At 39.8% G+C, this 21,604-nt stretch overlaps 1 protein-coding gene across 3 annotated transcripts in view; it reads right to left on the bottom strand.

Moving 5' to 3' along the window:
• Positions 1 to 1,298: 1,298 nt before the first annotated feature.
• EGF (epidermal growth factor) overlaps positions 1,299 to 21,604 on the bottom strand; it is a 59,002-nt gene continuing 38,696 nt past the window's right edge. The window contains exons 16-25 of one of the 3 annotated variants that reach the window (XM_032109750.1): positions 20,907 to 21,056; positions 20,327 to 20,473; positions 19,561 to 19,677; positions 18,399 to 18,524; positions 16,106 to 16,225; positions 13,980 to 14,130; positions 11,256 to 11,420; positions 8,338 to 8,440; positions 5,280 to 5,382; positions 1,299 to 3,843 (exon numbers count right to left, since the gene is read on the bottom strand). In XM_032109750.1, coding sequence (XP_031965641.1) covers positions 3,620 to 3,843; positions 5,280 to 5,382; positions 8,338 to 8,440; positions 11,256 to 11,420; positions 13,980 to 14,130; positions 16,106 to 16,225; positions 18,399 to 18,524; positions 19,561 to 19,677; positions 20,327 to 20,473; positions 20,907 to 21,056 — 1,406 coding nt within the window. In that variant the 3' untranslated portion in view covers positions 1,299 to 3,619. Of the gene's footprint in view, positions 3,844 to 5,279; positions 5,383 to 8,337; positions 8,441 to 9,152; positions 11,143 to 11,255; positions 11,421 to 13,979; positions 14,131 to 16,105; positions 16,226 to 18,398; positions 18,525 to 19,560; positions 19,678 to 20,326; positions 20,474 to 20,906; positions 21,057 to 21,604 lie in introns of those variants that run through there. The other 2 variants (XM_032109751.1, XM_032109752.1) reach the window with 2 other exon arrangements.

Below are 21,604 nucleotides of genomic sequence, written 5' to 3'. Positions count from 1 at the left end.
ATAACCTTCCCCTAATTAATCCCATTCTGAATAACTTTTCACTTTTTCCATAGAATTTTTTTGGGGGTGGAAAGGTTTTCATCCTGAAAGAGATCACCAAGATGAAAAATTTTTTCAGATGAACGGATAAATCTCTGCAAAGCTGCAAGTGACTGCAAAAGGGATGTAAAATTAGATGTGTCATGCAGTTCTATGACTAGGAACCATTGCATCCCCCGTGTCCCATATGAATGAGCATGAACCATTCCTCACTTTCTTTACAATGAAAATACAGCTTTAGCCAATCGAAATGCTGATTTCAATAAAGTCAAGATTTACTAAACTAAACAGAGTCACTTTGCTCTTTAAAATGGTCCGTGGTTTTGTCACTTTGGACTTGTCAAGATTTTCTCCCAATATGTTTCTAAATTCCTCTTTTACAGCTTAATATAACAGAGGACATTTCATTTTTAGAAGTCAGAGTACACCAGTAGGATTGAAGATCAACACTAAGTTTGTTACATACACAGAAATTCTAATAATTTAAAAAGCATTTTTGGTGAAGAAAGTTTAGCCAGAAAAACTGAGGAACCTCCAGGATTCAACTGTTTTACTTCAACTGACCTCCATGTAAAGCCTGAACAGAACATCTTGGCAACCAATTTGAAAACATATTGTGAATCCATGGATAATATTTCTGGACAAATAAGTAGCAGCATTCGTAAGAATCATTTAATTGTGGACACAGAGGTTTATATGGATTTGATTGGTGTATGGAAAGGTATAAATAAAATATAAATAAAAACTTACCATATTCAAGGTGGGATACCTGCGAGCTGCAGCAGATAATCCTCACTAGTATAGATTCTCTGGGTGGAGAACGAGAAACCCATGATGCCCGCACATGCCGCACCAACACATTACAGACTGTGCCTGTGTGAAACCAGTGGAGCTTTCAATTTACCTGACATGGGTTCACTGAAACCAGAATTGTGCATTCTCTTCTCTTAAAACAAGAGGGACACCAGGGATTTTTGTCTGTTTTTTTTTTATTTTATAAATCAATAACTTTATAAACAACAAATAAACCAAATATATTATATTTGAATTGAAATTTCATGTCAAGTTTTTACACTGAAGATTATTTTGAGTTTAGAGCTGAGTTTAGGAAACGTTTAAAACTCCAAACACCCTAATTACAAAAATACGTCTGCTTGGTTTCCCTATCTTATTCTGTAAAGAATACTACCAAATTTAAAATCAGATCCTTGGAAGGACAGCCAAGTAAACAAAAAAACCAGGATAGAATAGCAAACCAATTTTTAAGAAGTCTGAAACATCTTTATTTAGGCAAGGTTCAAAGTTACAAATCTTTATTTCTTTTGACTGGGGAAGCTTCCAGTGAAATGTTGACTGTCATTCAACACAACACTTGAATTTTAAGCACATAAACATACTTCACCAGAGAAACTCGAAGGGATCAAAGTCTTTTTACTGAGTAGCTCTTATGGAAACAAAATGCTTTTTTGAACTGAGGCCTTTAGACCTGGACTCTCTTCCCATTAAAATACAGAAGATCAGTAACGATCTGAAAGACCAGGGAATCCAAACTAGATGCTTTTAACAATGTTAATGAAATTAAAATCAAATCTACCAAATCCAAAAGATTCAACACAATTGTAGTTGCCTGTTCTTGAACGCAGTTTAGTATGCCAACACCTCTCAACTATTTCTCTTTCTGTGGAAGTAGCCTTGTTGCCATTCGCACAAGAGAAGGGGTCTTCACTGCTAGTAGTTTCAACCAAGCTTTGGAAAAGCATATTTTGCAAGTTTATTCTGAATTCAGAACTGATGTGGTTAGAAAACAGACTCAACAATTCACAACCACCAGCAAAAATCACTTTAGAAGTTAAATAAGTGACAACCCTCTACAAAACACAGCATTATAATTTTTGTAACTCTTGGACAACTTGGACTCAGTGTTCTTACTGTTTCACCAACATAAAATAAAACTGACTTCAGAAAGTTACTCCAGTGTGCAACTAGTTTGGATAAGAGGTAAGAACTTTTCAATACTCTTTCCTATATCAGCCTATAGAGCTCGTTAAAAAAAAAAATTACATCATTCCATACCTTTCTGGCAGGATTCAAAAAGAACCCAGAAAAGCAGAATAGTAAACACACAAATTAGTCATATTTGCCACTATTATCCAGCTTATGAATTACAAGGAACACTAGTTGTGGGCACTGTAGCAGGGCTTAAAGGTTACAACAGCAGGCTTCAAAAACAGAGGACTGAGAGATCCCCTACCAATAATAAAAACATTATTAGTAATTTAGCTGATTTCCAGGTGTCTTCCAAAACATTCTGAAAACAGCCTCAGGAAGTCAAGACAAGTTGGTGAAAATCAGTTGATATCACAGAATCACAGAATGTTCTGAGTTGGAAGGGACCCACGAGGGTCACTACGTCCAGCTCTTAAGTGAAAGGCCCATACAGGGACCAAACCCACAACCTTGGTGTTATCAGCACCATGCTCTCACCAACTGAGATAATCTCACAATAAACAACTGACCTCATCTCTGCATATAACAGGGCTTTATAAGAGAGTAAATAACTGAAAGGGAACCTGCTAGGTGCTAGAAATCCAGTTGCAAGAAAAATTGGTTTAGTTTTCCAGTTGTTCCCTCAGATTTAACAGGCAACACGAATCAGTTGAGTGGAAATCAGTCCAAACTGAGGTGGCTTTTTTGTGGTTTTGTCCCACTCCTCCTGTTCTTTTGGAATAAAAACTGGCTGGACTTCTGTCCTCACACTGAGCCCTATATAATGGGCCAGGTTTTGGTGCCAGGCACACCTTTGTAAGGCAAGTACAGCTCCAGTACATGCCCCTCTGCAGGGCTGAAAACAAACACAAGCCTCCTTCCCCAGTCCAGAAATAATCCTGTTATGCTCTGAAGGATCAGTGTAGACTGGATATAAAATGGAGGCATCACCTTTCCCCTCAAATGCTGCCCATCATTAATAACATATGCCCACAAATCATCCTCCAGTACACCAAACCTGAGAAATACAAGATCCTATTTGGTGCTTGCTCACAGAACCAGATGCAAGAACATCTCAGGTGAAATCCACTAAGTCACTCTGGTCTGTCAGCAGCACTGGGGAGAGGCATATAGTGTCCATGAAAAATATTTTAGTAGTAATTTGAACTAATTTTTCTGCGTTATCCTCCATTCCTGTTTCTCTGCAGCTGTTCTTGTGTCCCATTTTCTAGGCAGTTTCTAGACTCTGTGTGTGTGTAAAGATCACTACTTGCAACAAGCTCCCTTAGAAAATACTTATCACTGATAAATCATCCACTCGTCTATTTCCCCCTCAGTGACCTTTCAGCAGGCAGCTAATGAGGTTAGCAGCAGTGATACTTATGGAGTAGTCATTGCCAACACGTTGCTCACAGTAATTCTTCCAAGCAGAGATGACAGGGAAGGAGTGGCGAGGACTTCTCTGTTTTGTTTTGAGTAATGGTGGCTTTTTTCTAAAGCAGATTTTAATGAAAAAATGAGCATTGCTTCAGTGTTTTGTGAGTTCCCATTCTCTGATGACTTCCTCCTTTTCCCATTCAAACACAGACTGCTTCTAGTCTGGCTGCATCAGCAGGCTGGCTGGGGCAAGATTGTAGGTCTCTCCTTCTGGCAGGGGGTTGGGATGGATGCTCCAGGGAGCCTGGGGAGGGCCCCTCACCACTCCCATGGGTTGATGTGCTTTCTCACCAACGGGAACCTCTTTTTGATGGCCTTGTTCTTTCTCCTCTTCAGCCAAAGTCTCTGCTGCTTTGTCATACGTTATAGGCTGTTCTTCCACTGGAGAAAATGGATATGTATTACTGGAAGCCGTGTGAAAAGATTCACAACAGCTAAGCTTAAAGAAATGTAGTGGCAGCTTTGAGAGATGAAAGCTATGAAAGAATGCACAGAATCAGGTTCAATACCAACTCATGATGCAAGAACAAAAAACCAGGCAAAATCAAGAACTTGCTTCAGATTTTAAGAAATTACTTGTCCTAGATCCATGGTTTTCTCTTTTAATACATAACAGGAAAAGGCATGCCCATAACAGGAAGATTACCTGCCTGGAAAATTAAGATCCCTGCTTCAAAGTCAAAAGATCTTAGAATCATTCACTGGCATGGTATAAGAACTTCCCTTAATACATTAAAGAAAATACCAGATTATTTATTGTTCTTTTTGTCTAAGATGGCGGAACCACTTCTGCTAAAATTTTCGGGAAAAAGTCAGACACCTGTCATGGGAAATTTCTGTTCCAATACCTGCATCTGATAAAGCTGTAAATGAAAACAGAGTCTCCTAATGGGAAACATCAGTCTTCCTTTGCCGGACAGTAAAGTTCTACACGTTCCCAATATTAGTCCATCTAAGTAAATGTGAGGCACATTTTCTACTGATGAATAAAGTGACTACTCAATATATGTCTAAGGACATGACAGGCAATTTTGAAAATCTTGCAAGATGCCTGCCTATTTGTATCCTCAAACATTTGCCTTTGCATATTTCTTAGTGACTGAGGCAAACTGGCTTCTCTAGTAACTTCTGCAGTTAGGAAGTATACATGGTAAATAGAACAAATGTCTAAGAATATTAGTCTTTCTCCATCAGTTCTCACCATCTGACCAATTAAGAGATTCAGATGCCACCTAGAAGGCCATATTTCCTAAAATTCAGAGGGGTAACTTGAGAGCCACGGAAGCCTGCTGCGTGCTTCTGTGCTGCCTGCTGCCTTTGGACCAGTGACGAAAGGCACATCTCCTCTATTTATCTCAACTTTGTTCAAGCAGCAAACACTCCCCAAGCAGTCAAACAGCTTGTTTAACACAAAAAGCAGAACTGCAGTTGCTGCCATGGGGACTTCTCACACCTTTCCAGTTATCTTGCCTGAATGAATAAGGACTGTCAAAGTGTACTGTTCCATGGGTATCCCTTCCCCAACAGTATGATGGGCATAACTTCACTTGCAAAGCTCTGGAGGTCTATATGAATGCAAAAATCTGATATTATTTCATTGCAAGAAGCCTCTGGCTTCTTATGAGTGTGAAAGCACTGTTGTAGTATAGTTTCTCATGACTAGTCTGCAAAACAAAGGACTGAATAGTCTCTTCACAGCAATACAAATATGGGTTCTGCCAGAAATAAAATCTGGGTTTCTCTGTCTCCTCTATCAGCCACTGCTCCTGCTGGTACAAGGTGAGAAGAGATCTAATAAGGAAGGACATCCTACTCACCAGATTCTGAAGGACAGGCAGGATGAGGATCTGCTGTCTCACACTCAATTAGATCAACTGCTTTAGTCTCCAGAGAACTGTTACCCTCCTTAAAAACCGCAAACTGCAAATACATACAATGTGCACAAAATATGCAGAGCCCAAATTAACATAAAATGAATTGGTTTTCTGAAACCCTAGAGGCAAACTAAAAGGGCCACACACACCAACCACTGAACAGGGAAAAAGATCATCCTGGCTTCTGGGATGACCCTTCCCCTGCAGGTAATTAAACATTTGGGTTGATGACAGCCCCAGTCTTTCCTTGGAAAGCTCACATTCCCAGTCTAGTAAAGAACTACCAATGCCCTTGCCTTGAAAATCAAAATTTCCAAGGGCAAGAACAAAAGTTCATGAAAATCAACCCTCTCCATAGTACTGAGGGCTATTTTTAAAGTGTTAAAGATATCTGCAGGAATCCAGATAGCAGGAAACTGTGTCAAACATGGGGAAGGAAGCAAGCCTCCTTTCCTGGCTCTCAGCATCTCCTGCAGGGTACGGTTCCATCATGCCACAGTGACAGTGGAAGTCAGAAGATGAGACCCTCTGGGGGAACATGCTGAAAAGACGAGAGGAAAAACAGAAAAACCAGGGGTAGAAGAAGCAATGTGAAGCACTATGATGAAATTGTACAGAGGGAAAGAGGAAAAACCAGTAAAGGGGGAAGGCTCAAAGAGCAGAGACAGGGAAGACAAGAAAACATCTGTAAATAAGATGTTCCAACAAAAGGACTGACAGATTCAGGGCTCCAGGTGGATAGCCAGGGGATTTATGTGAATAGAACACACATGTAGCAGGTGCACCTATTTAGGCATCAGTTCATTTATGAAAAATCTGTACTCTCACAGCTGCTAACCCACATGTGACAGACCCCCGTCAGAGATTCAGCTACACACAGTTCTGCAAAATATCTCTGAGTGGGCAAAGCAAAACACTTGGTGGATGAAAAGTCTCAGAACAGCATCAAAATCCAGGCACGTGCAGAAGTTTACCAAGGCTTACATACCAGTAGGACTAACCTGGCCTTGCTCACAGAACTCTAATATGAATGTCAAAAAATATGCAGGCATACCCTCAGCTAAATGTACCCTTAGTTAATTGTACCCTCACCTGTCAGAGCAGAAGTAAAGGGAAAAGTGAATAATGCTTGGACAATTTATAGGTATAGTTTCAGTATCGTGATACCTAACTTTTGATGTGTGTGATAGCACAAAAGTTAGGTATCCTCTGTATCAACCTAGACAGGCAACAACAAGAAAGTCTTCGCACTCTCTCTCGTCATCCTCACAACTGAGAAATGGCAGTGTGGACTACCAAATGAATGAAACTCATGAGCTCCTTACAGTTACTGCATACACAGCATACAGTCCCAATATGAAGTCCTTTGTTAAGATCATTAATGTTGTGTACATCAATAGTACCCAAAAACCTATTCCAGCTCCTTAAGAGTTGAGCAGCTATTGCTTTCTGTCCCTGATGTAGTATAATCTCTTTTTTTACATAAAGCTCTCCAACAATCCACTTGAAGTGAATAGTAGAAATGGACAACTTCCCACAGCTTTTTGGCAACTCTAGAGCTTCTAACCTGAGTGCAGGGATGCATGAAGCCCTGGTGAACTTAATGATCAATGGCTACATCAGCACAGAGAAAATCACATGCATGAAACCACAGCAATCCATTACTGAGTAAGCACCAATAATTAGCAAAGGGTCAGTGATTTGCTCTTCCAGTGTGCAACAAGCCATTGCAATAAATTACTTTATTAATGTGTTCGATGTCTCCCAGTGCATAGTGAAATGTAACACAAATGTGTAATAGATTTAAAAGCTGGATTTGTTTTTGTTGATTCAGTCCATTGCTTAGCTGTTTAGTTACCTTATACTCAGCAAAAATGTCACTGGTGACCAGCATTAACTGCAGGGTCAGCAGAAGGTGGAGACAGAGCTGATGGGCTGCAGGCCTCCTAGAGCACCGCTCCCAGGCAACAACTGTTCTCAGTCCCAACAAATGTTTCTGCTTTTCCCAACCTCAGGTATTTTGCAAACTGTGGATTTTACTTCTGCTGTGAACAAATTATGGCATTGCCATGATTCAGCTCATTTGCTGTCCACTACCTGAAGGAAAGGTGCTGATGATAAAACATGCATAAGAGTATGCAGTTGAGCAGCTAAGGAACCATATGCCATAACCAGGGTTGAGTTAATTCAGTACTACCAACATATGTTTGACAGTGTGCTTCAGTGGCTACCCACTCACAGATCCTGCCAGACACTCTCACTGAATCATTTGCAAGGCCAGTCTGAGTCTCAGACTGAGCACAGAAGTAGCCACAGACGCCAGTTATGTCACTTGACAACTTCAAGATCCAACTGCAACCATCCAGCAGTGTAATGTCATTCTAATGCCAGTCAGAATCAGATCCTAAGACCAGATTTTATGGGGCTAAATGCAGCTTCAAAAATGACAACAGCCACAGGCCTGGACAACCAGACCGTGTCTGCATTTTTACCTACACCAGTGTAAAATTGGAACTTTATATACCCTACGAAGCAGCCTGATAGAATCCTGGTTGTTTTTCTTTACAAGGCAGCAGCTTCTAATACAAGATATTTAATTTCATCAAGCCCCAAAATAGAGTTCAACATCTCATGTAGCACACACAATACTTGGCTCCCAAGAAGCCTTTTTTACAGCGGGCATACTTTCCTGTGAAACTAGCTGTGTGATATGCCATGTCATCACATTGCCATTTCCTTAATTTAGAACACAGTTCCCCAACTGTTGTGTTCAAAGCTAACAATAACACTGGCTAATGGTTGCAATATATCCAGGCAGCTGTGAACTTTGAGGGATAACAATGAGGTAAGATGAACTAGGGTTCACAGCAAAGCACTTGATGACTCTAGCAGTTATTTAATGTATTTAAGATGTGAATTATTTGATGGATAATCTCAAGTGGATCCCTAACACTCTTTGATCCTTCCTGATTCCTTCTCCACTCCACATTAATATAGTTACCAGAGGCTTGTTTCCAGTAGGTGTTACGTTCTGATTGTCAGCGCGGCTGCTGGCGGCTCTTATCGCGTCTGCATAAAGATTCTTCTTATACAAATTCTGACTTCTGCAACAGAACAAAAGCTAACGCAAGTTATTTTGCTTTGAGAGGAACAGATGCTGCCTTTTTCGCATGTTATTCTATCAGTATTCACAGAAGTATGTATATTTTGTTTTCTCTCACTGGTTTGTGTATTGCTATCCATTACCACACAGTGGTTGAGACAAATAGCTTGTCAGAAAAAGAAATCAGTAAGAAGTGTACAAATGCTTGTCCCAATGTGCCATCTCTAAAGGGTCATTCATTAGAATGAACAATAGGCCTCGTAATTTTAACTAGACCCTTCCATTTTCTTATATTATTCTATTTATAATACATTTCTCTTATAAAAATTTGTTTCAAGCAATGCAATGAAGCGTGTCTGTGGGTGAAGCTCAGAAATAAAAGTCTGACTGTATTTTTGTACACTATCGGTAGTTACAATTATGAAAGTCACTTTTGTATTCATCTGCATCATTTATACAAAGCAACAATTTCAGAAGTTATTATGAAATAAATGAACTGAAAGTCTCAAAAAGCTTGGAAATAAGTTCTTTCAGGAAATACTCATGATGTACAGAATCGGCTTAAGGAGAAAAAGCCAAGAGTACAATCTGAAGATGGAAAAGGTATGAATAATCAGCTCTAAGAGGCTAGTTCAATAAATTCAAAGCTTGTTATTTTTATAGTTAAACAGCAATTAAACAGTTAAACATTTAAAAGGCAGTATTAAAAACCCTTATAGGCCCAAACATTAAATTTTATTTTGCATCACTTGAGATCCAAATCAGTACATCTTCTTTCACTTTGCATACATGTTTTTGCCCTCCTAAGCATCAGCTAACAAAATTAATGTTGCACTCTTCAAATTCTGGAAGTCTGAGGTTATAACATCTTTTTACCTGACCTATTTTAAATAAAATTTAGTAGATATTTACCAAAGAAAATAGGTATTTTCCTTTTATTTCGGAACTTTACTTTTATTTCTGCATAACCTTTATATACGAAGTAGGAAAGGTCACATGCCATAATTACCATGTATTGCTCCCTTCGTGAAAATACAACATAATTAAATTTTACTTTGTGTGACCTTGGCCAATTGGGGTGGAGGAATCTATGACTGAGGTGTTGAATCTATGATACAGGTTTGGGGTTTTTTGTGGAAAAGAGTTGTTTCCTTGCTTCCCATGGAAGATAAAACTTGGCACAGTATACAGTCAGACTGCATAAACCTAACTTTAAGAATAACACTGTGCTCTTCAGCAGACAATAGTCATTGAACAAACCAACACAATACTTCAGCATGCTTGGCCTTCAGTTCACACATTTTCAAATTGGCAGGTGTAGACCTCCAGCTTCATTTCCTTCAATTGAAAGGAGATAGGCATCTCCATTTTGCAGTAGAAGGAACAGGACTATTACAGACTTAATCGGGACATTTTGCAATACAGTAGATTATCTGAAAAAGTGGTATTGCAATTTCAACCCACTTACTGGTTTCCAGACTCCAGTTAAATAGGGATTTTAGATCAGTGGTTTAATTTTGATCTAGTTATACTAGTAATTGCTGCAGTTCAAATTCAGTCAAGCGTGTAATTGAAAACCTGTTGTTGTGGTAAGCAGTTATATTGATCTCAAGCACTTGGCAAGAAAGAAACATAAATCTGGGAGAAATTACAAAAGAGAGAGGAAGGGAAGAAATTTAATATCTTCATACCTTTAAACAAATCATATTCTGTCTATTTTTCATAAGAGAATGCATGAAATATATGGGAAATATAAGAATCTCACAATTTTTCTGTTCTTTATATATCCACTGATCAAAATCTGAACCTCAAGTTATGATAAAAAAACAGGCTACACTTAGCTTCAATTCTGGACCTCTATCACTAATTAATAGAAAATAAGAAATGTTGCAGCTTCTCTACTTTTATGGACTAAATATGCCAAGAACCATTAAATAAGAATGGATAATATTAGGTTACACAGTTAACTTCTTTTGTAGCTTAACTTTTTGTGTCTAGGAGAGTCTAATTTTAAAATTGACCTAAACCACAAACAAAAATCCTGCATTTAAATCAGCCTCTGAGAACAGCTGTCTGCCAAGGTCATGGCCAAAAGACTCTAGCTTAAATGCTTAATACTTTCCAGTCTAAGGGACAGCGATGACATTTAATTTCACATCAGACTGCGTTCTTAAATAGTGACTGTAGGAATTCTTTTTGCCACAAGAAGAATCCCAAATCTGTGCAATTCATTACATCCATGGAAAATGCCAGGGAGTACTTTTACAACAGATGTGCTTAGACTCACATCCCTGATTTTACTCTTTCTACTGCCAGGAAAACTGTTTCCATGTTTGTTGCTGGAAACATCACTCTGGAAGTTTGCCTTGGGAAGGTTAGTAGGCTGCTTTTCTCAATGGCAAGGAAATTTTCGGGTGGAATTCTACACTGAAAGGCAAACGAAGGCAAACTCATTGAATAGCTGGTGGAGAAGAGCCAACCTCTACCATGACAGTTCCAGACATCTACAGCTGTGAAAGGAAATCAAGGAAGAAGTAAATGGCATGTTCCTGAGCTCTCTCCTCAGTATGAATTATGGCTCCTCCTCAAACCTAATAAGGTCTATTCTTCTTCCCTCCAGACAAGTCTGCTCACTAACACCAATGTGAGTTCTGCGGGCAGGGGACGTGCCAGAACTTTCTGTATTATTCACAGATCCAGTTACTGAAAAGAAAAGAATAGGAATTTCCATCAGCTGAGGACCAGCTCACGTTGCCAGCCACGAGCACTCTGTGCAAGCAGCACAGGAGGGCGGCAGCCCCGTTTGGAAGCAGTACCTGCGGCAGTAGGCAGCCAGGACGCCCAGCAGCAGCAGCAGGGCCAGCACGGCGGCGCACACGGTGATGGTGATGTTCCGCACCTTGGCCCGCCCGGCGCGCTGCTGCTCCCACCACTCCAGGTCGCTGAACTGGCAGCGCTCCCCCACGTAGCCCGTCACACATCTGCCAAGGAAAGAGGGCACACGCTGCAGCGGGGGGCAGGGCACAGCCCCACGCCGCCACTCCGGTCGCCTTGCGCCTTGGTTCGCCATTGATCACCACTACAGAAACATCTGCTTGAATTTTGCAGTGGGGAAGACAAAATTATTTTAAAGGAATGCTGTTGGAACATGTAGAATCCAGTATTAGAAGTACTTTAATTTTTTTTGCGCTGTAATTTTTGCTGGTATTGAATCGCCTGTAGAGTTACACAGAGATATTGTAATTACTAGATTACTATGGGTAAAAAGTAGAAAAAAAAAGTTTCTTAAATCCTGTAAATCCTGCTGTGTGATTAGTGCTTCCCCAGGATTTTCCATTTAACTTCTTTCAGCAGCAAGCTTCCCTTCCTTTAAAGGAAGCAGTACAGGACTGACTCATATTTTCAGAGCGATTTGGCTAAGAGAATCAAATTTTAATCTGAATCTTTGCTTTAAAATTAATGATGAATGAAAGTGTTTTAAAAAACCCCATGATAAGGGTTAGAAATATCTTCAAAACTTAATTTTAATATAAGCTTCTTCTGTAGGCAGTTTTTGTTGATTTGTTTGGTTTTACCATTGTAAAACCCAGCATAGAAATATCTTGTCAATGCATGAAACCCTCAAATCAAAATTACTAGAAACTGAGAAATACATCAAAAATAATCCCAGCCTAGTTTTACTGTGCGAGGCAAGACACATAAATAGTAGATGGAAAAATTGAAAAGTCTACTCAATTCATAACAATCCCTCAGCAATGTAGGCTCAACTCCTCACAATTCTAATTAGTCTGATTTTACTCAAGTCCAAGAGCTAGTCAAGTGAGAAAAAGAAACAGGATTTGACCTGCAGCAGCTTTTACCTAATATCATGAAAACATTGTATCAGCATTCATTATTAAATCAGGCACAATCACTTTCGTTCTGTCACAATTTAGAATGCATGTGTGCTGGAAGGCAGTAAAAATGCTAATTTTTTAATGTTAGATTACAATGAATTTCAATCATGCTGGAAGATCTACTTTCTAGTGTAAGATCTTTTATTACTTAAAATACAAATCACATCTGGCATGTGATTTTTGCTAGATAACATTTTTCCATTCCTGCCCTTTGGTAGTTAATAGATTAGAGCCTACATGAATGAATGCTGCCATCTAGTGAGAATTCAGCAGGCATGGAATCCAGCAACGTCCGCACACAAACCCCAACAGCTAAGCATGGTTGCTCTTAAATTTTTTAACTACTTCCACTTCCAAAACTTTAAAATATGTCTATTTGAATTCTCACTATGCAGTAACGCCTAACAGATAAAAGAAAAAAAGAATTATGTGATCCAATTTGAAAGTTCTGCAGGTTTAGACTCTTTAATTTCAAGAGAGGAAACTTCTGAGGTGAAAATAGATAGTTTACAATGCCTCTAAAAGTTACACTAAAAATTCAAAACAAGCACCAGAGATGACTATGAATTTGTCTCCTGTAATGTCTTTGCCCAAGGGCTTTGCTGATCTCAAGAAATCCACAGCACAAAGCACCCACCTCATTCCCATATGTGTACATGAGACACATTCCTTTCATATTCTTACAGGTACAGAGATCTGTAGGCAGGGGAGACCACTCAAATTTCAAAATAGGAAAGCCTGAGACACATAGGTAGATTTGCCTACCCTGGAACAGCATCCACCCCCTGCACAGGTCCTCACTTACCACCTGAGACCCCAGGGGAGGAGGCAGGCATTGGATTTGTCCCACTGTAAAGATTTTATGCTTGATTTTGAAGAAAGATTAGGAGTACAGATTCAATTATAATCAGGTTACACACTTAAATGCCAACACTAAATGTTTTGAGGAGATTATTACTCCATGGGACTAGGTTGTCACATTGACCAAGCCAAGGCTGACCTCTGGAGAGATGAGATTCTTCTTGATTTTATCAGTATTCCCCTGCATTTGGGGAACCCAGAAATAGGCTTCACAAAAATATTGACAGGGTTAAAAATATTGACAGGAGAAGCAGGTCTCGATTTTGAGGTCTCGTTGCAACTCTCCCTGTTTTTAAGGGGGCAATTATATCTTATCCTTTTCTGCCTTTCTGAAATGGAAGATGCTGACACCAGACTGCTCCCTGGCCCCAGTCAGAGAAGACAAGACAGAGATGTCCTCTTGCATCCCAGTGACTGCTACACCTGAACAGCGAGGCCAACAAGGAGGTGCAAGTCAGTGCAACACGTACTGGAAAGAGAGCAAGCATCTCTTTCATAAAGCCATGAGCACTAAGTCATTTAACAACTTACCTTCCATTGCCAAAGCAAAGAATCAAGTGCTTAGGGAACAGATCCAATCCTACTGTTAATTTCAACGGGTGTGAATAGAGTGGCCATGCCCTGAAAATTACACTGATAACTTACAGGAAAGAAGAGATTCTAATGCTAATGAGTGACACGAACATCATTTGTGGACAAACTCTTCACTGCCTGCAGTTAACCGAGGGCAGCATTCCAAGAGTGCCACTCTTCAGCAGAGAAAATACAAATTTCTGGACTTACGTGCAGGCATAGTCTTGCAGATCAGAAACATAATTGCACACTCCCCCATGGAGGCAGTATGACTCGTACGAAGGAGGGCATCCTACAGGATCGCCTTGCACAGCGTTTGTAGTGTATCCATTGCTGACAGCAGTTGGGGCAATGGTAGATTCTGAAACAGAGGGTTTCACAAGGACATCGCAAACGTTTGGCCTCATTGGCAACATAATCTTATGAAAGAACTTCAAGGTACAAAACTAGGTAAAAATATCTAATTTCTATTAATTACTAGTGTTTCACCTTTTTTGCTTATGTTGTTATCAAATTTAGGCAAACGGAAATTTAGATCAAATTGTTAGATATGCTTGATTTTTAGATTTACAGTGAAAGACCTGCAGTGATTGACTGAGTTCTGTCTATTTAGATGTGTGAGTCCAGCTCTGAAGAAAAACTGCACCAACTGTCTAGGTGCTTACTCTGAAATAATTTTTGCAATTTATGCAGCTTTGGCATACAGTGAATGTCTACCACACATAAATTACCAGAGTCAGAGGTAGAGGTGAAGGGTGACTTTATTTCATGCACTTGGATCTCAGACTCAGAAGTTTTCACAAGCAACTTGCCATTCTTATGCAGATTATTTCTACTCTGCTACCATCCAGTCGATTGCATCTCTGTGTGATGGCAGAACACATTTTTATTGTTTCAGGCTAGCTCGGGTACAGATGACAGCATCACTGGGAGAGCAAGGAACCCTGGGGTGCAGGCAACCCTATTGACCCAGTTCTTCAAAGGGTTCTGTAGCCTGCTCTGAATCACACGTGCTGCCACCCACACAGCTATCCAAACTAGCTAGTTTTAAAGGTAGCACTAATATCTCTCTGCACAGCATGACCACAGTGCAGACATGCCCTTACAGAAAAGGAGTGTTTTCATGCCTACTTTGATGCTACAACAAGTCTATAGGTCAGAACAAAACAGCTACATGGCAAAGAATTTCCAGCAGTATGGATTAGCAGAGACATGCCTAATCATTCTCATACAATTGTGGGATCAGTTCTATGACTCACACTAGTTTTATTGCAACATGACCTTCAATGACATTTGGGTCTTAAAATTTCATTAGCAGGAGAACTGCCATGGCAAAGAGCCTGAATGGAAAGGGATGAGTGATTATAGTGAACCCCAGGTGTGTGTGCATTCAGAAAAGAAAATTTCATCTTGCTAAAAGAACTAAAACAGTTTATTAACACCTGTGAAGACCTGGGATCAGACTGACAGATGAGGGACCTAGGAAACATTGCTTCCAAGTCATGCATCATTTAAAATCATAATTTCCTGAGTGACACCTGAAACTATTGAACAATTAAGTAACTGAAATGGGAGTGGGAATCCTGATGGGTGTTCTATTTAAGAAAGCCACAATTTCCTTGTTTTTCTGAAGAAACAGCTTTGTGACAGCAACACAATGTCCCTCCATCATCAGAAAGTTACTCAATCTGCAGTAAAATTCACCCTGACCAAGAAGGGTGACACAGAATAAAACAATGAGTCACTCTCATTTTCAAGGATTGCAGCTACCACATTGAGGCACTAAAATGAGGGTCGGATAGTCACTAGTGCTGAACCGTCAGGAGTTCCCTTCAGTAAATTGGTAATCAGATTTTCTAAGGAGTTTCAGAGCCCTTCTGAACAATTAGTGCCTGTAACTGAGAGACAAGCTTATACTGAGGAATCAAATGGCACTTAAATCATGTGCATTTCCCGTGCTAGCCTTCTGCAGAGTAACAGAAGGCACAGGGAGTTTGAAAAATGGCACAGGCTGAAATTACCCCCCAAAAATATTACTTCCAAGGAGTATTTACTTCTGCTGTTGATTGTAAATGACACTTGATAGATTTGTTGTTACATTTAGACAGTAAAAATTCACATTGAATCTTAACGTAGATATTTCCTAACTAAACTCGGATCTGTTTTCCTTGGTCCACTACAAAACAGCCTCCTAAAGGCAATGCTAAATGGATCCACAAGCTGGTCAGAGTGTTACTGTGCAGGGATCCTTTAGTTTCCAGGTACAACAATTTATCCAAGAACACAGTTCTTAATTTAGGGCCATTTTGTTTTATTTACTCATTCTATTTACTCACTGCAGCCGATGCCAGTTCCAGAGGCATGATCAGCACACGAGCAAGTGAAGTTTCCTTCTGTATTTGTGCAGGTCATGTTCTCTCCACAGGTGTGGGACCCCATCTTGCACTCATCAATATCTGTCACCCAAAGAGTCTGCAGTTAGAAGAACGAAATGGCTCAGAGCATCAGTTAAAAGGGCAGCAGTTGCAGCACTGCGGTCCCCAGGCAGTGGGGAAAAACACCAAAGATCTCTCCCTCTGCAAGTATGCCTTCATGGAAAACCCAATGGAAAAGCAACCAGCGTACTTTCTATAGCAAGAGCATGCTGTGCTGCTGCAGAAACTCTCCACAGGGAGAAGGAGGGAAAGGCTTCCCCACGAAGTGGAACAAATACAGTAGAGTTGAAGAAGAGAATTATTTGTACCAGATGAATTCTCCTGGCATTGCTAGTCATAGCTTGCAGCCTGGATCCATATGTCTGCAGTAACACAGCAGAAGGGTTTGGGAGTGGGGAGCTGCCCACCCCTGCACCACCCACCTAGTTCAGCCTGAACAAAAAGTTTGGGCAGAAGAAAAGTGTCTAGAAACCTCCAGGTTTATTCAGTTTGTGTAAATATTTCTATGAGTGAGGGTTTGAATGACTGTGAAGAGGCTCCCTGACTACAAGAGTTTGCAGGCTCAGAGCCCATGTTAGGCTTGTATTTATCTCTCACTCCCATCCTGCTGCACACCCTCCTCCTGCCTCCACTCCTCTGCAAAGCCCACAGCAGCAGCTCCTGCCAGGCTGGCACCTGCACACTGCTAAGTGCCAAAGCACTCCCCTCAAAGGTGAAACCTTTGGTTTATATGGCAGAGTTTGGGAACCTCTGATTCATTTTATGAACTGTCAGCAGAGTACATGTGCCAGATCTACTTCAGGGAATCACAGATCTGTTAACCCCAATTTCTGTGAAATGATTGCTTAAGCTGCTGGGAATTTTTCTACAGTAAAATTAACAGGCTCTGGCTCAAAACAGTCTAGAAAATTCAGAACACTTTTAAATACAAAAAGAAAAAAAAACCAAAAACAAAAAAAATGAAAAGGGGGAACACAACTGCTGCAGCATATTTCAAGAAATGTGATTTCACCAAGACAACATACACTCACTGTGTGTTATCACTGAACACACTGTCACATTCCTGGACACTGTGCAGGCATTTACAACTGAACCACAAAATCGCTTGCCAGTTTCTGGTTTTCATAGCACATTTCAAGTCATCGAACACAAAATTAATTTTGGTTATGTTTACTTCATAATAATGCTGCATCTTCTATAAAATGCTGAGAATCTGTTTTCTGGACTTAAAGACTGCAGGAAGATAATAGACTACTTTTCAGTAACAGTGGAAGGTACTGCATCCTGAACAGCCATACCACAGTATAGTGGTAAATAAGACAGTAAGAGCCCAGGGCTGCCTAAGGACTTGCCTTCTAGGTGGTGCTGGGAAGGCAAGAGGACCTTGTCACTCCTGTGTGCACTTCCAGACACCCTCAAAGACATGAGCTCTGTCTCTGACCCCTGCAGGCAGAAGGCCCTCTCGATTCCTCTACCTCTGATAGTTTCCACACTCTACCCATAATAATGATACTGTTCTTAATTTTTCAGTCATCCTAATCAGCATTGAAGAACCAAAGTCCAGTAAAGATTATGTAAGAATTGGTTCAAACTTAATGGGCTTTGAATTAGGCTATAAAGTAAAAAAAGAAAAAGAAAAGGACAAAAGAGAAGCCAAGACTCTCATAAAGCTCCGAACAAACTGTGCTAGTCAAATACTGGAGAGAAAAACCTTCCTGTTCGTATTTACCACTAAAATGGATTAAGAATTTAAGAGACGTAAGGAATGAACTAAAGACCTGGCATTAGAACTAGATGGGCAAATCAGTGGGTCTGATTATTAACAAGACTCTAAATGTACTCAAGTTGTCAGTGTCACACCTTGAACCTCATGCCTATTAAACAGACCTGGAATTATTTGATGAGTATTATGACACACTCAATACCTGCTTTCGTTTATATTCACGGCAACGATTTCCAATAAAGCTCTACTCCTTCACCTCCACTTCCCTCCTCCCCTTCACTCTTCCTCTCTCTCCTTCTATAGCCACTAAAAAGAGTGCAAACACTGAGAGGAGATATTCACTGACAACTACAGGCTTTGCATATTGATGAGTTGCTGAGGTTACCACACTTCAAACAGGGAGGAAGGAATCAAAAAGGCAGAAATGCCCCAGCCCTTCAGGCAGAGCAGAGCCCTCACACGTGCCCATACCATAGCAATGGACTCCATCTCCAGTGTAGCCTTCCAGGCATTTGCAGACGTAGCCCCCTTCCGTATTGATACAGTCGGACACGTTTCGATTGCAGCGGTCCATATTTACAGCACACTCGTCAACATCTGTGAGACAAAACAAAGGACAGGGCACGCGGGTCATGGAACCATCACATCAGTCAATGAACAGAAACATCTACACCATGGGTCTCCCTCAGACTGTGCTGTCACTTGACATTTGTGCATCTGAAGCAAATGGGAAGAGAAGGAGAGAAGGACTTGGTGGTCTTTTTTGGTATGAAATTTGATGGGGGCGTTCTAAAATCCAAGAGAGTCAACCAGGTACTATCAACTGGAGATCACAAATACCGTTTGCTCAAAAAATACCTGTTCAGAGGAAATGATCTCATTCCAAAAAAGCTTTATATTATAGAACCATAAGTTTGCATTAAGTTGGAGAAGACCTCTGAGAGCATTTGGAAACTTTGTTTTGCAAAGGAACACATAGGCTTAAAAAAAGAAAAAGTACAACAGTGAAAGAAACGTATGCCCATTTCAGTTTACAAGGTTTTTCCCTTTCTATAGCAACACAGATTCTTCTGAGTCTTCATGCTTAGCCACCAAATGGTATTTTTTCGATTTCTAAACCTTCCTCTCGGCCTTTATGAGAGAAAAGAAGTTCTTCCATTTATGTTGCAAACAAGTCCAAAAGTTTAAAGGCCACCCTGAGCAATGTTTTGCATGGCTGTTAGAGTCTTTTTCTAGGGCTAGAAAGAAACTAGAGCAGCACTTTTATATAAACATTACATCAGGAATACTAATTTTGAAGAGATTCCTTATGTCTAAATTATACATCAACTATCATGTCTATGGACTGAGATTTTATAATTAGTCAATTTTAGCAAATAAATACATTATACTTTTATTATCCCTGTTATTGCTTCTTAATATTAATAGGATTAACACTCATGGCTTGAGGGGAAAAAAAGGCATGTGATAATCAGCCATTTCATCTCACATGCTCTCTGCTCATCATCCCTTTCATACTATTGACCTTTCTCTGATGGCTTGCACAGCAGACCTGCCAATGTGAAAGGAGATAGATTTTCTTCCTCTCTCCCAATCTACAATTTTTCAAAAGTTATAATAATGTTTTTATTACCATGGCATGATTTCCCCTTCCTGGTAAATCCTTTCAAACACTGGCACATAGCACCATCTTCCAGCAAAACACACTCTGCATTGACATAACATTCTAGTGCAGTGCAGTCGTCTTCATCTACAGCATAAGAAAAACAAAAAAAACCACTGGATGTATTTGGAAATATCAAAGGAGGTACTGTATGTTTATATTAAAGAAAAACAAACAAGCTAACTAACTAACTGGCTAACTAAGAAAACCAGAACCTACTGTCAAGGTTTGAAACAGCTCTCCAGGATTAATAATGACAAGCCAATACAATTGTTACAGCTGTTCTCTTTGTCTAGATGGAGTTGATATGTCGTTTAGTATCAGGATTTTTGAAAACTTTATCCAAAACCTATTGTAAAATTTAATGATCTACTGTCATCAAAGATACATAGAATTCAATGGGTTTACTTTAACTTAGTTTAGAGGAATGCAATATACTTAAAAATCTAAGGGAGAGATTTCCTCAAGTGTTCCAAATTGGAAAAGTTTGTTCTCTAGACCAGGATAATATTATCAATGTGTGTTGATATAGCCAAAGAATATAGACAAAAAGAAAAAAGCAGTCCTCCCTGGAATAATTGCACAGACTCAAATTCTTGTAAGAAGGTTAAGAGCATCAATACCACCAGTCTTGACAATGAGCCTTTCTTTCTTTAAAGTCTATGACTTCTTTCTGCTCTATAAACCTGTTCAGAGCCTCAGAGTAACTATAGGGAAGATAACTATCAGACTCTACCTGATATCATGATTTCAGCCATAAAAAAAATTATTTTCTGCTTTTCCCCATTGTCTGTATCCTTAAAAATCCCAGTGCTCCGTGTGCTCTGGAGCACAGTCTCTGGTGGTGGCATTGGCATTACCTCCTTGTGCACAGAGACACTTCCTGAAAAAGACAAGAAAAAAGTGACACGGACTATTTAAATCTACTGAAATAGCCTTCTGATTTTCGAACACTTGTCTACTTTCCAATAATCATGGTGGTTTCCTTTTCAAATAAACATTGGTATCCTCCCAGACTAACCATTTCAAATTATTCACTCACTGGTGATTTTTCTCAAATACAAAAGAGAAGACATGTGACTCATTCCTCACAATACTTGTCAGCACTGCACACATCTTTTTCACTGCTAAAGTGCCAAGGGAAAAATTACAGTGGTCAGACAACATGTTATTGTCCCAAGGACAAAATTCCAGCATTTTCATTCTTCAGAGAAACCATCATTCCTTACATTAGAGTAAGGTGAATTTTTCCAGTGCTATCTGTCAGGATCCTCAGGAGTTTGAGGGGGGTCTTTTTGGGAGCTGGAGGACTGTACCTGCTGTTGAGTTGGAAGAACCTAGAGCATGACAGGTTTTCCCGTCTTGAGTTTTCCCAAATCCTGGATGGCACTTGCAATGGACAATTCCAAAACTGTTTTCGCAGATCTGATCACAGCCTCCATTCTCATAAAGGCAAGGATTTGTCCCTAATGAGGAAAAACAGGAAACTTAACAAGCTGCTTCTTCAGTCAACATCGCTGTTTAGACATGCAGAGTTGAAGCAGTTGGAAAAGAGTAAGGACTGACAAAAGCTAAGATTTTTTAAATTTTATTATTTTTATTTAACAGACTCATATAGTAAAGCACAGAAGTTATCACCTAGCCCCTGGCAGGAGAAGAGATTCATGCACTCTGTATCTAATACATGTAACAGATTTTTTTATTAGTCTATTTCCTTTATTTCTCCTTTAATATTTAGAGTCCTAATTTTACAAGGACATAAGGAACCTTACCTTCTCTCAATCCTGGTCTATTGAAATACTCTTTTCTGCTTACGGGGAGATTGTTCCCAACAGAAAATCAAATTACTTGATCAAAAACTAATAAATCTCACAAAATCTTTCTCCATGTCATTTATTATTATTGGTGTGTGCAGGGTGCTAATAGACTAGGATAAATAGGAATTGAAAGACTGTGGTAGACTCATGGCAATTGATCAGCATCTATTCTTGGGCATGAACATAAATCTGCCAGC

This window comes from Corvus moneduloides, chromosome 5, assembly GCF_009650955.1.
Source record: "Corvus moneduloides isolate bCorMon1 chromosome 5, bCorMon1.pri, whole genome shotgun sequence".
Lineage (NCBI taxonomy): Eukaryota > Metazoa > Chordata > Aves > Passeriformes > Corvidae > Corvus > Corvus moneduloides.
The sequence above is the reverse complement of the archived record's forward strand: the minus strand, read 5'-3'. Positions and strand labels throughout refer to the sequence as shown.